Here is a 12074-nt window from a genome sequence, read left to right on the forward strand (position 1 = left end):
ATAGCCTTGAGATACATATAAAACGGGATCTGTTGTTGTTGTTGTTATTATCATCAGTGCTTTTTTCTGGGGGTACGCAGGGGTACACATTCCCCTAAACATTTTGTGAATCTAAGTTTGGCCTCATTGAGGGGCAGTATTTCAATATGAGTAGGAAAATGAGAGTACCCCTAAACATTTTTTTTTTAAAAAAGCACTGATGATGTTGATGATTATAATACCTGCCTGCCTGCCTGCCTGCCTGCCTGCCTGCCTATCTATCTATCTATCTATCTATCTATCTATCTAGGGAAAGAGGGTGGAGATTTCCATCTCTCCTCCTGCCTCACGGCTCCCTGCAACAAGCTAGTCCTTTAGCTTCCTGGTTGCTGGTGTTTCTGAGGGCGATGGTAGCCCTAGGTAGTTCAGAGGGTCCTTTAGAAAAAGATGAAGGTATTGTAGGATCCCTTCTGGCAAAACCAAGGTGAAAGCCTTTCTGTTCCCTGAATGTAGGCACAAGACGGTTCTGTTCCTGCTGCCTCTGCTATGGTACTTAAAGCACAGAGAGTAGCTTGTTGGTGTTGCTTTACAGGCTTGCACCTGCTGCATATGCCCCCACCAGGGGCTGCATCCATCTGGCCACTCATTTATGGACTCAATGGGTTTTGGGGGCTGGTGTGCCTGTCTGGGACTGCAAGAACTGAGCAAGGGTGTCTCAAGATTCTGGCAGACCACATCCCATGGAGACAGGGATGTATTCCATTTGGTGCATCACAAATTGTGCAGATCTGCTCTTTAAGGAAATCTGCTAAGATACTTGACACAACTCCCAGAATTCTTTGCTTTTCTCGCATGCTGCTTTTCTTTAATGCTGTACAGCAGCAGACAGCATTTTCCCTTAGGCTCAAGTTCAGGGAAGAGTGGAAATGCCCAATCAATCAATCATCATAGAGTTGGAAGGGACTTCAAAGTTCCTCCAGTCCAACCTTACCTGCTCAGTACTTGTGTACATCTGATGAAGCTGAGTATTATACAAGACAGAGAAAAGGAAGTAGTTCTTTATGCAGTTCAGAGTTAAACTATGGATCTCGTTCCCACAGGAGGCACTGAAGGCCAACAGCTTTAAAAGAGGATTAGACAAATTCATGGAGGGGAAGGCTATCCATGGTTATTGAGCCATGATGGCTATGCTCTGCCTCCATGGTCAGAGTTGCTGAAGACCACAGGCAGGAGAAATGCTCTTGTGCTCAGTTCTTGTTTGCTGGTTTCCCACAGGCAACACATTGGCCACTGTGAGAACAGGGATCTGGACTAGAAGGGCCATTGGTCTCATCCAGCAGGCTTTTCTTGTGTTCTTAGTTCATGAGATCCACTTCCAAGGCATTCCTGATAGAACACCTCTACTTACAACTTCTGAAGAGGGAGAATTGGCCAACTTCCCAGGCCAAATTTGCGGATGATACAACAGTGGTGGGGCTCATTAGTGAGAACGATGAGACTGCTTATAGGAAAGAAGTACAGGGGTTAATTCAATGGTGTAAAGAAAACAATCTTATGCTTAACACCAAAAAAACCAAAGAACTCATAATTGACTTTAGGAGAAAGAAAAGTGTATTTTTACCATTGCACATAAATGGCGAGGAGGTGGAGAGGGTTGGTAGTTTTAAATACCTGGGCATTTATATCTCTGAGGACCTCTCATGGACTGCAAATATTAATATGGTTGTGAGGAAGGTGCAGGGGAGGTTGTATTTCCTGAGAATGCTCAGGGGACTGAATCTATCTCAGCACCTACTTCTGTCCTATTATCACAGTACCATCGAGAGTGTCTTAACCTATAGTATATTATCGTGGTATGGGAGCAGCTCTGAAACGGATAAAAAAGCTTTACAGAGAATAATTAAAATTGCCCAGAATGTTATTGGGCTCCAACTACCAACCCTGGATGAGATCTTCACGTCTCGCACTTTGAAGAAGTCACACAATATCCTGAGAGATCCCACCCATCCTGCTCACAACTTCTTTGAACTGTTGCCTTCGGGCAGAAGATATAGGACCATGAAAACACGAACCACACGCCTTCTGAATAGTTTCTATCCAAGAGCTCTGATTGCACTAAATAATGATCTCAGGGCCAGTTGCAAGAAATAGCAAGCAGGGAGTAGGAAGGAATGAGATAGGTTTTAGGTTATGTTATGCCTTTAATAGGTTATGTTATATTCTGGATTATGTTATGTTTTTATAGATTATGTCTGAATAGGATGAGAGTGTTGGAGATACGTGCAAATGTGTATGTGAACCCGGTCTTTGGGTGGGTGTTTGATTTTCGTTGTTGTGTATACTGTGTATATACGGACAATGACAATAAATTTATCTATCTTCCCTGCTCCACTGCTCCACAGCCTGTACCATTAGGACTTCCTTCCTCCTGTTTTGCCTCAATCCCCTTCCTAGCAACTGGGACCCTCTAGATCAGGACCTGCCCTCTGGAGCAGCAGAAAACAAATTTGCTCCTTCAACTTCCTGACATCCCTTCAGATTCTGAAGACGGCTATTGCACCTCTTAATCGCCTCTTTTCTGGACTAAATATACCAAACTCTTTCAACCTTTTCACATAGAACTTCGTCTCCAGATGAAAGGGAATAGAGAAATCTTGTGACTCACCATCCTATTAAGGAGAAAAGACACTATTTCTGAAAGGAATTGTCATTTGAAAGCTTGTTAGGCAGGAAGCACGACCAGTCCTGCTCCATTTTTGCAAACTCTAAATCAGGGGTAGCCAATCAAGTGACTTCCAGATGTTTTGGACTACAACTCCCATCATCCCTCATGCTTACTGAGGCTGATGGGAGTTGCAGCCAAGCCTGCTCTAAATCAGAGGCAGATTTAGGGCGGTGTGAGCCTACACCAGGCGTGCAGCTGAGGAGCGTGCCTTCCTAAAGCCCAGTAAGGAGGCATGGTGGTTCTGACAGGGTCCAAAAGTCTTCCTTCCTCCTTTCCAAAGCCAGGCAAACACTTTCAGGCTTTGGGAAGGAGGTGTGAGGGCTCTAGACCCCTGCCAGAGCCTCATGACTCCTTCTCAAAGTCTGGCTTGGCTTAAGCCAGGGCTGCAAGGGCTGTGGGGAGGGCATCAAATGGCCTCGCACTGGGTGGCATATTATAAAGGTCTGCCTCTGCTCCAAATGCTGCCATTGTGAAGAATGCCAACCCATGAGGGACTCCTACCATTCCCATTCTACGCTTTTGCATTTGGCTCCCAGGCCTGAGATTCCCCCAACCCTGATCTATACTGAGCCCTCAATTATCTGAGGCTTATACCATAAGCATCCGGCAACGCTCAAATGGAAAGAAAGAGAGGGTGGTGATGTATCTGCATAGGATAGGACAAATATCATGGGAAACATCTATCCCAGTCCTGAATGAGTGACCGAGCAAGGAATGTACCTCTTCATAAGTGTGGTTCATGCCATGCATGAATCAATTCAACAGACATTCTGAGTCTTGTGGCCTTTGTCATTCAAGCTCAAATGTACACAGATTTCACTTTCTGCTTCTCGGGACTCTGTTGCTGTCTCACCCAAGGCTGGTGCTCTTTGTGGGTGGTGGGGGAGAAGCTTTCCTTTAATAGCAAGACCCACACTTTATTTTGGGCAGTGGCTCCAACTGTGGGACACCAGCCTAGGCAGGTGGGGGAAGGGAGCCAGCTTTCTGCTTGGCACACTGATGGCAGAGCCCTGCAAAGCTTTCGAGGGAACAGCAGGTGGGCACAGCCTTCTGTCTGATTATCTAAAAGTACAATGGCCCTTGCATCTTCAAAGGGCACACAAAGAGGAGAGTTTTCTGCCTTTTCCTTGCTTTCATCTTAATTCTGGTGATTATTTTGTACAGCTGCAAGGATCTGTCTAACTGAAGCTGAAAACCTTACTCAAAATATTTGCCTGTTTGCCTAACACAATGCCACCACATCGTCATTTGATATCTAATTCAACCTCTGGTGACTTTTTTAAACGTCTGGTGGAGGCGTGGAGTGGCTGCAAGGAGAGTGAGTGCCCTCAGAGATGCTTCCTGAGCAGGAAGGGCTTTGGCACCAAAACCTTTCTCTTTTGCCTAATGAATATTCCACCCTGCTTTGGTAACACCCACCGCTAATAGTGCTTAATGGTGCCTGTAATTGGTGTCTCAAGTTATTCAAAAGTAAATTTACTAGAAAATAATTAGCAATTTTATAGTTCACTACTTCTTCATTTTGTTGATTAAAAAAAAGAGAGAGGGGAAAAACCCAGTTGCTTTTTATCAGATGACACAATAGCATGAGGTTGTGAAATAGCTAATCCCAGCTTCCTGAACTGGGATGAGTGGATGCCAGACAGGAAACTTCCAAACCTATTTCCCTTTGGGGTCATTATGCAGCACAAGGGGAAGATTTAACAGACCTGACCTTACCCACTTTCCTATTAGCCAGGAAGTCCAGGCAAAGGCATCGCCACAGCTGCATTCAGATGCCTTGCAAAACCCAGCTGTGGAATATCTTGCAGGTCTGAACTTCCATCAGCTTCAAAGTGGACACTTCATGAAGGACCTGCTAAACCACAAGCTGGTTGGCAGGTGGAGTCACAAGTCACCATTATGGCCATGGCTCCTCCTCACATGGATTTATGAAGCTGAACAGATGGAGAGCAAAAGCAGGCAAGCAGCCACCACCATTGCACTCTGGGAAGCTCAGATCATGCAGAACTGTGGTTAGTGCCAATCATAGCTTGGTGTGATGTCAGAGTTGAGCCTCACTGAGATGAGGGGCCCTTTCCTGTGCAGGGCAAGGAGACAGGCAGCTCCATAGCTTACATCAGGAGCTGAAGAGGCAAGATAAGGCAGCTGAGAGGCTGGGGTGGCTGGGACTGGGTTCTGATCTCCACTTGGCAATGAAGCTCACAGTGCTTCCGCCGGTTTCAAGGGAGTCCCAGTCTTTCATTCTTGCTGCCCTGTCTCACAGGGTTAGTGGCAAGAACGAAGAAGGAAACTTTCCTGAGCACTTTTAGAATGTAAAAAGAGCCTGCTGGATCAGGCCAAATGGGCCCATTTAGTCCAGCACTCTGTTCTCACAGTGACCAACTAGATGTCTGAATGGGAAACACTGTCCCCCCCCCCCCCGTGGTTTCGAGCAACTGGCATTCAGAAGCACTGCAGACTTTGGGAGAAATAAGAGGATAGAGACATATGTGGGATAAGTGCCACGGTTCCTCCTTGGACCTCTCCTCCTGCCCCACCCCACACCTGTAGTTCTCCAATCAAGGTCCAGCTCTGTCTAGCAAAGAGGCAACAAGGCTTCCTTCTGTTGACACCAATAGCCCCAGCTAAAATTCAAAGGGTGTGTGTGTCTGTTGTGCTTTGTGCTCTTTCACTACCTCATATTTAATCCTCCCTTCCTCAGGTGAAACAGAGAGTGGCTTTGTCAGGTTTCCTGCTGGCCGATCAAACCCCCCCCCCCCGAAAACAACAGTGGCAAATGCAGCAAGCCCAGCCCTCCCCCACCCCCCTGCCCACCTCATAAAGGGAGCAGAGAAAGGCAACTGCCATGACAAGGTTTTTATTGTTTAGTCAGGTTTGGCTCCAGATTCACGCTTGGTATTTCCATATCTCTCAGGTAGAGGGTGATGACACAGAGGGGGGAGGGGAGGCGTGAAGACAGCGAATGGATGGAAGAGGGAGGCAGCTTAAGCAATTTAGCTCCTGGGCGATGAATGCTCCCATTGTCAATCTCTGAACTCCCCCCTCCCCCAGCTTTCCAGGACAATGACTCATCCAGTCTCTGTGAGTAGAAAATTAAATATAATTTATGCTTTGCTAATTGAAATCAAATACAAAATTCAATCTTCTGTGTGCTGGGAATGCTGACATTTAAAGAGGGGAGACAAAAGCCCAAATTCAAGGGAGCGCTTTCTGAGCTGGTGGCGAATGAGGAGGTCTTCTTGCGTAGCAAAAGCGGGTGGGTGGAGCTGAGGACTTTCACCAGTGTGGCTGATGCAGGCTAACTGCCAGGAAGAATAAATCCCCCAGATGCCATCAGCTCTTTGCACTGGGAGCTCACCAGTATGCTGAGACTCCAGGCCAGCAACTTCTCCACAGAGGTGGAGGGTGGGTCACATGAACGGTAAAAAAACAACACACACGCACACACGTAAATAGCCCCACTTTTTTGTGCTTGGGAAGAACACTGGGATGCTAGTCAGATTTCCTGAATCTCTGGGTGGGCGAGACCCAGGCCTTCCCTTCCCTTTGGCCTTGTGGGGCCGCTCCCGAAGTCAGTCTCAGGGGTTCCACCCATATCAAAAATAAACATCTGAATGTATGGTGCAGGATGCAGGGTGTGTGTGGAATGGCTCTTGCCCTTCACTCGCGTCAACTGGGCATTTCCCCAGCACAGTGGCCACCTCCTGCTGCAAAGGGACCCTGGACAGAAAGAAGCTCCTAGCATCTCTTGCCAAGGTCTCAGTCAATCCTTCTTCCTCTCTGGATGCACAAAGAGGATCAGTTGACTCCACCAAGAGTGGCCAAAGAGGGTCTTCCCTCGGTGTGTCCTTTATGCTCAGGATCCTGCTGGTCTGGAAATGTGGGGCGGAAGGAGGCGATTGTCCAGGTGCAAAAGGGATGGTGTTGCCCCCATCTTTGTCCATTGAGCAAATTCCCTTCAATTATGGTGGCCAGTTCTGGACCCAGATTTCAGGCTAGGCAAGTCCGGCCCTTTCCCCAACTCAGGCAGATTCTGTGTGGAGCGAGTAGGAGAAAGGCAGCAGTTAGAGACAGCCAAGACATAAAATCATAGAAGTGTAGAGTCAGAAGGAATCTCAAGGGTCATCCAGGCTAACCCCACACAATGCAGCAATCACGGCTAAAGAATCTCTGACAGGTGGCCATCCAAACTCTGTTGAAAAACCTCCAGTGAAGGAGAGCGTCCACCACCTCTTGAGGGAGTCCGTTCCCTCTGGGAGCCAGTGTGGTGTAGTGGTTAACCCTGAACTGGGTTCACATCTCCACATGCAGCTGCTGGGTGACCTTGGGTTAGTCACACTTCTTTGAAGTCTCTCAGCCCCACTCACCTCACAGTGTTTGTTGTGGGGGAGGAAGGGAAAGGAGAATGTTAGCCGCTTTAAGACTCCTTCGGGTAGTGATAAAGCAGGATATCAAATCCAAACTCTTCTTCTTCTACTGTCGAATAGCCCTTACTGTCAGAAAGTTCTTCCTAATGTCAGAAACTCCTTTCTTGTCATTCAGGCCCTAGCCCAGGCTTCCTCAACCTCGGCCCTCCAGATGTTTTGAGACTACAATTCCCATCATCCCTGACCACTGGTTCTGCTAGCTAGGGATCATGGGAGTTGTAGGCCAAAATCATCTGGAGGGCCGAGGTTGAGGAAGCCTGCCCTAGCCTCTGGAGCAGCAGAAAACAAGCTTGCTCCATCTTCTATGTGATAGCCTATCAGGTATTTGAAGATGGCTATCATACCATGCTCTCAGTCTTCTCTTAACCAGGCTGAACATCCCCAACTTCCCCAACCGTTTCTCATAAGGCTTGGTTTCCAGACCCTTTGTCATCTGGGTCACCCTCCTCTGCACACCTTCCAGCTTGTCTATGGCTCCAAAGCCCCACACATGAGGATCTCTTTGGCTTTGCAAAGAGCTATGGCTACTTTGCTGTAGCTCATGTGTGTGTTTAGTTTGAATAGCTGTGGCTGGCAGGCCACTTCACTTTTTAAGTTATTCTCCTATTTGTTTTTCTTAATAGTCCTGATCTTGGCCTCTTGTAACCTGAATGTTCCCCCTCCATCAGCTGATCTCCAATTGCCATTTCTCACCTAGAGGAAGAACCAAAGAAACTTTGTCACTGTTTTGTTCTGGCTGGTGCAAGATGACAAAGGAGCAGCAGGTGAGTGCCATTGCTCCAATTTTACAGCATAGTCCCAACTCCCACTTGACTAGCAAACTGTCTTGGTCCTGAGCAGAGGGGTGGCTACACGACTCCCACTGTATTTATCCAACATGCTTCATTTTACCATGGGGTCAGGATTGTGGGGGTAGGGAATCATGCTGAGCTGCATGATGAGGGCGCAGTTGTGCCCAGTGATTTCCCCTCCACTGAACACTGGTGTGTTTTTTTCAATGAGGGGCATCCCCCAGCTAGTCAATGAGGAGCTCAAACCTGGTAAGAGTTAAAAATGAGTCCTTCACCTGAATCCATTCATCACTGTGAATTAAATTGCACAACAACATGGCTCTCATTTAGCAGAGGAAATGACAGTTTAATAACATGTGAAACAATTTAAAGTCAGCCCTGGTGCAGATTTCCAATTTTCATGCAATAATAATTTGAGTGGGGGGGTGGAGATTGCGGGGTGGGGGGGGGGAGGAAAGAATGTTTTATGTCAGATGCTGTTTTTACTCCTAATCGGGCTAATATGAACCGACATTTACTTGTGTGGAAACAAATGGTCCCATCCTGGAGCCCAGCCTCCTGCCAAAAGTTGACAAATGAATTTAGCACCTTTTTCCTGATCCCAAATTCGGGGGCCACTTGACTGGGTAATGAAGCGCATGATGTGCTCTCAGCCCTGGGGTGGCTTTGCCTCGTTACGGAGCCATAGCTGCCTTCCGTGGCATTTCCAGTATTTAGCTTGATCAAGAGGGCGTCTGCATGCCAGAATCAAAGCTGAGCCTGGAGTTTGGCAACAGGCATCATGCACGTGCATCTGTGGCAACGAGGCCAGGCTGACAGATGCGGGGAAAGAAAAACAGCTGCGAAAACGGCTCTAACTCTCATTAAAAAAACCAGAGGGGGACTAAAATGGACTGATGTGGAAATGAACTGCCGCAAATACCCCACCCCCCTAATACATGAATGGCAGTGGAATGGACTCCCTCGGAAGGTGGTCAACTCTCCTTCCTTGGAGGTTTTTATATGGAAGTTGGATGGCAAGCTGTCATGGATTCATCATCACCACCACCACCACCACCATAAATTTATATCCTGCCCATCTGGCTAGGTTTCCCCAGACAATCTGAGTGGCTCCCAACAGAATATTATTATTATTATTATTATTATTATTATTATTATTATTATTATTATTAGAGCAATAAAACATCAAACATTAAAAACTTCCCTAAATAGGGCTGCCTTCAGATGTCTTCTAAAAGTCAGATAGCTGTTTATTTCCTAGACACCTGATGGGAGGGCATTCCACAGGGTGGGCGCCTCTACCAAGAAGGCCCTCTGCCTGGTTCCCTGTCACCTCACTTCTCATAGTTAGGGACCGCTAGAAGGCCCTCAGTGCTGGACCTCAGTGTCTGGGCTGAATGATGGAGGTAGAGATACTTCTTCAGGTATACTGGGCCAAGGCTGTTTATGGTTTTAAAGGTCAGCACCAACAATTTGAATTGAGCTCGGAAACATACTGGAAGCCAATGTAGGTCTGTGATTCCTGTATGACAGGGGGTTGGACTTTGGGTCTCTACAGTTCCATGATTCCAAACTTTCTTCTTTACAAAGCTTTGTTTTCATACCCACTTACATGGGCTGAGGGAAGACCAGGGAGGTAGCTATGACAGGCAGGAAACTGGGCAGCCTGGCTTGAACTTAGGAAGGCTAGAGGAAGCGGCCTTACACTAAGCCAGACCGCTGGTCCATCAAGCTCAGTGTCGTCCACAATGGCTAGCAGCAAAGGCTCTCCAGGGTTTCAGGCAGGGTGTCTCTTCCAGCCTTACCTGGAGATGCCACCAGTGGGGATTGAACCAGGACCTTCTTCGTGCCAAGCAGGTGCTCTACCTCTGAGCTATGAGGCGCCTTCCCCAGAAGCGGTGCAATTTCAACTAACCCTGGCAAAAAAACTTTCTCCGAGGGAAGGAGGAATTCTCCAACTGTGTCCTGGAGCCCCTCCCTTTCGTTGCAGTCAATAGAAAGTGAGTCACTGATGGAAGCCCTAAGGCAGGGGTAGCCAGCACAGTGACCCCCTTCAGACATTGCTGAACTCCCAACTCTCATCATTCCCAACCATTGCCCAGGCTGTCCACTGGGGCTGATGGGAACTGGAGTCCAACCACACACCTGGTTGTCTCCCCCTGCCCTAAGGAGTGCATCAGGAGAAACCCCAGGCAGAATCTTAGAGGTTCTTTTCCAATGGGAAAGCCTTCCAGGAACCCAAAGTCCAGTTTTGCAACCCTATCAGGCCCTACAGAAGTGTTTCATCACATGCACACACACACGCATACTGCTGATGACAATTCATTTACCTCTGGATAGGAGACAACTTCTTTCTGCCTGCCACAGCATCACTTATCCCCCTCTTCCTGCTCCCACTGGAAATCCTGGCCCGTCATTTGGTAAAACATGACATTGAAGGGCTTGTAAAATTTCCGGAGCCTCTGAATTACATCCCGATCAATTTTGGGGTGAGTTCGGCCCTTGGACTTGCCCAGGCACCGGGGGGCGCTGCTGTCCTCCGGCTTCTTCAGGCAAGGGAACCCCTTGGTCTTATTGAAATAGAAATATTTCTCCGACACCACCCTCTTGAGGCCCAGGAAATCCTGCACTTTGGCCATTTCTCCGGCAGGGTCCGTGATGAGCCGTTCCCCGCTGACGAAGTGGATCTGGGAGAGCGGGAAGTACTGGAGCCAGCTCTCCAGGTGCAGAGCATAGATCCCAATGCGGATGGCGCTCCAAGAGGCATCGATCAGCCCGAGAGTCCGGTTCTTGAAAGCCAGCACCTCAAAGGTGGGGATCTCCGGCTTCTTGGAGAGCGTCTGGGTGTAGTCGGAGATGGCCCTGGTGACGGGGTTCCTGACCACCACAATCAGCTTGGTGTCCTTGGCCATGGAATGGATGCGCTTGGGGGCCTCATTGGTGACAAAATAGCTGGGCGTCTTCTCCATGGTGAGCTGGCCCTCCAGAGTCTTGGGCATCACATCCCTAGAGGGCAAGAGAAAAGAGGAGTTTTGTTGGCCACAGACAAAGGCAGTGCCTGGATGTCCCACCCACCTGCCAAAGGATCAGCCTGAGCACAACATCAGAGTTGGAAGAGCTTCAGAAAAGGGCAACTAAAATGATGAAGGGGATGGAATGGCTCCCCTATGAACTTTGGGGCTGTTTAGACAAAAGGCGAGTAAGCGGTGACCTCATAGAGGTTTATACAATTATGCCTGGCATATCTCTTGACACTAGAACTCTTGGACATGCAATGAAGCTGAAGGTTCAGGACAGATAAAAGAAAGACCTTCTGAACACAGCACATAGTTAAATTGTAGAACTCAACCTTCCCCAGGAGGCAGTGATGGCCACTAACTACTTGAATGGTTTTAAAAGAGCATTAGAGCAATTCATGGAGGAGGGGGCTATCAATGGCTACTAGCCATGATGGCCATGCTCTGGGTCCACAATCAGAGGCATTAATGCTTCTGAATCCCAGTTGTTGGAAGCCACAGGAGAGGAGAGAGCTCTTGTGCTCAAATTCTGTTTGTGAGTTTCCCATGGGGGCGTCTGGTTGGCCACAGTGAGAACAGAACGTTGGACTAGATGGGTCATTGATCCAACAGGCTAGTGCTCTCAGCCCTTCACTGCAACAGAAGATAGAGCTTGACCACCCCTTGCCTTTGAGCTCCAGGGCATGGCAAGTGTTAAAAGTGGCCTCAGGAAGCCATTATACAGTCAATTTGCCATAGGCATATGTAGACAAAAGTTAATTGACAATAAACCTGTCCCATACCTGCCTGAGCAGCAAGCCATCTGCTCAATTAAGCCTATTCACTTCAGAGCCTTGTACCAAAGTGGTACATTTAGGATTACACAAGACCTTTTTGTTATGATGACATGCTTTTAAATGTCTCTGCTAATAAAACTTAATACAGACGAAGATCCCCTGCCTCTTGTCCCATAATTAAATTTATTTACTATCTTGCGTGCAAAGGAGGAATGACTTTTCTTTTATCTCTAATTCACATGCTCTGTCAATAATTAACTGCTGCTGGGTTTTGAGGTTCCTCTGCAAAGTGTTTTTTATGAGGCAGGAGGAACTTGCTTGCCACTTCACTAGTCGCGGAGCTGCACGGAGCTCCT

At 47.8% G+C, this 12074-nt stretch overlaps 1 protein-coding gene across 1 annotated transcript in view; it reads right to left on the reverse strand.

The window, feature by feature from the left end:
* Positions 1-5548: 5548 nt before the first annotated feature.
* The window catches only part of LOC114584680 (heparan sulfate glucosamine 3-O-sulfotransferase 4-like), a 93698-nt gene continuing 87172 nt past the window's right edge, over positions 5549-12074 (reverse strand). The window contains exons 2-3 of the mRNA XM_028706712.2: positions 10256-10931; positions 5549-6740 (exon numbers count right to left, since the gene is read on the reverse strand). Coding sequence (XP_028562545.2) covers positions 10295-10931 — 637 coding nt within the window. The 3' untranslated portion in view covers positions 5549-6740; positions 10256-10294. The remainder of the gene's footprint in view (positions 6741-10255; positions 10932-12074) is intronic.

The sequence above is a fragment of the Podarcis muralis genome, chromosome 14 (assembly GCF_964188315.1).
Source record: "Podarcis muralis chromosome 14, rPodMur119.hap1.1, whole genome shotgun sequence".
Lineage (NCBI taxonomy): Eukaryota > Metazoa > Chordata > Lepidosauria > Squamata > Lacertidae > Podarcis > Podarcis muralis.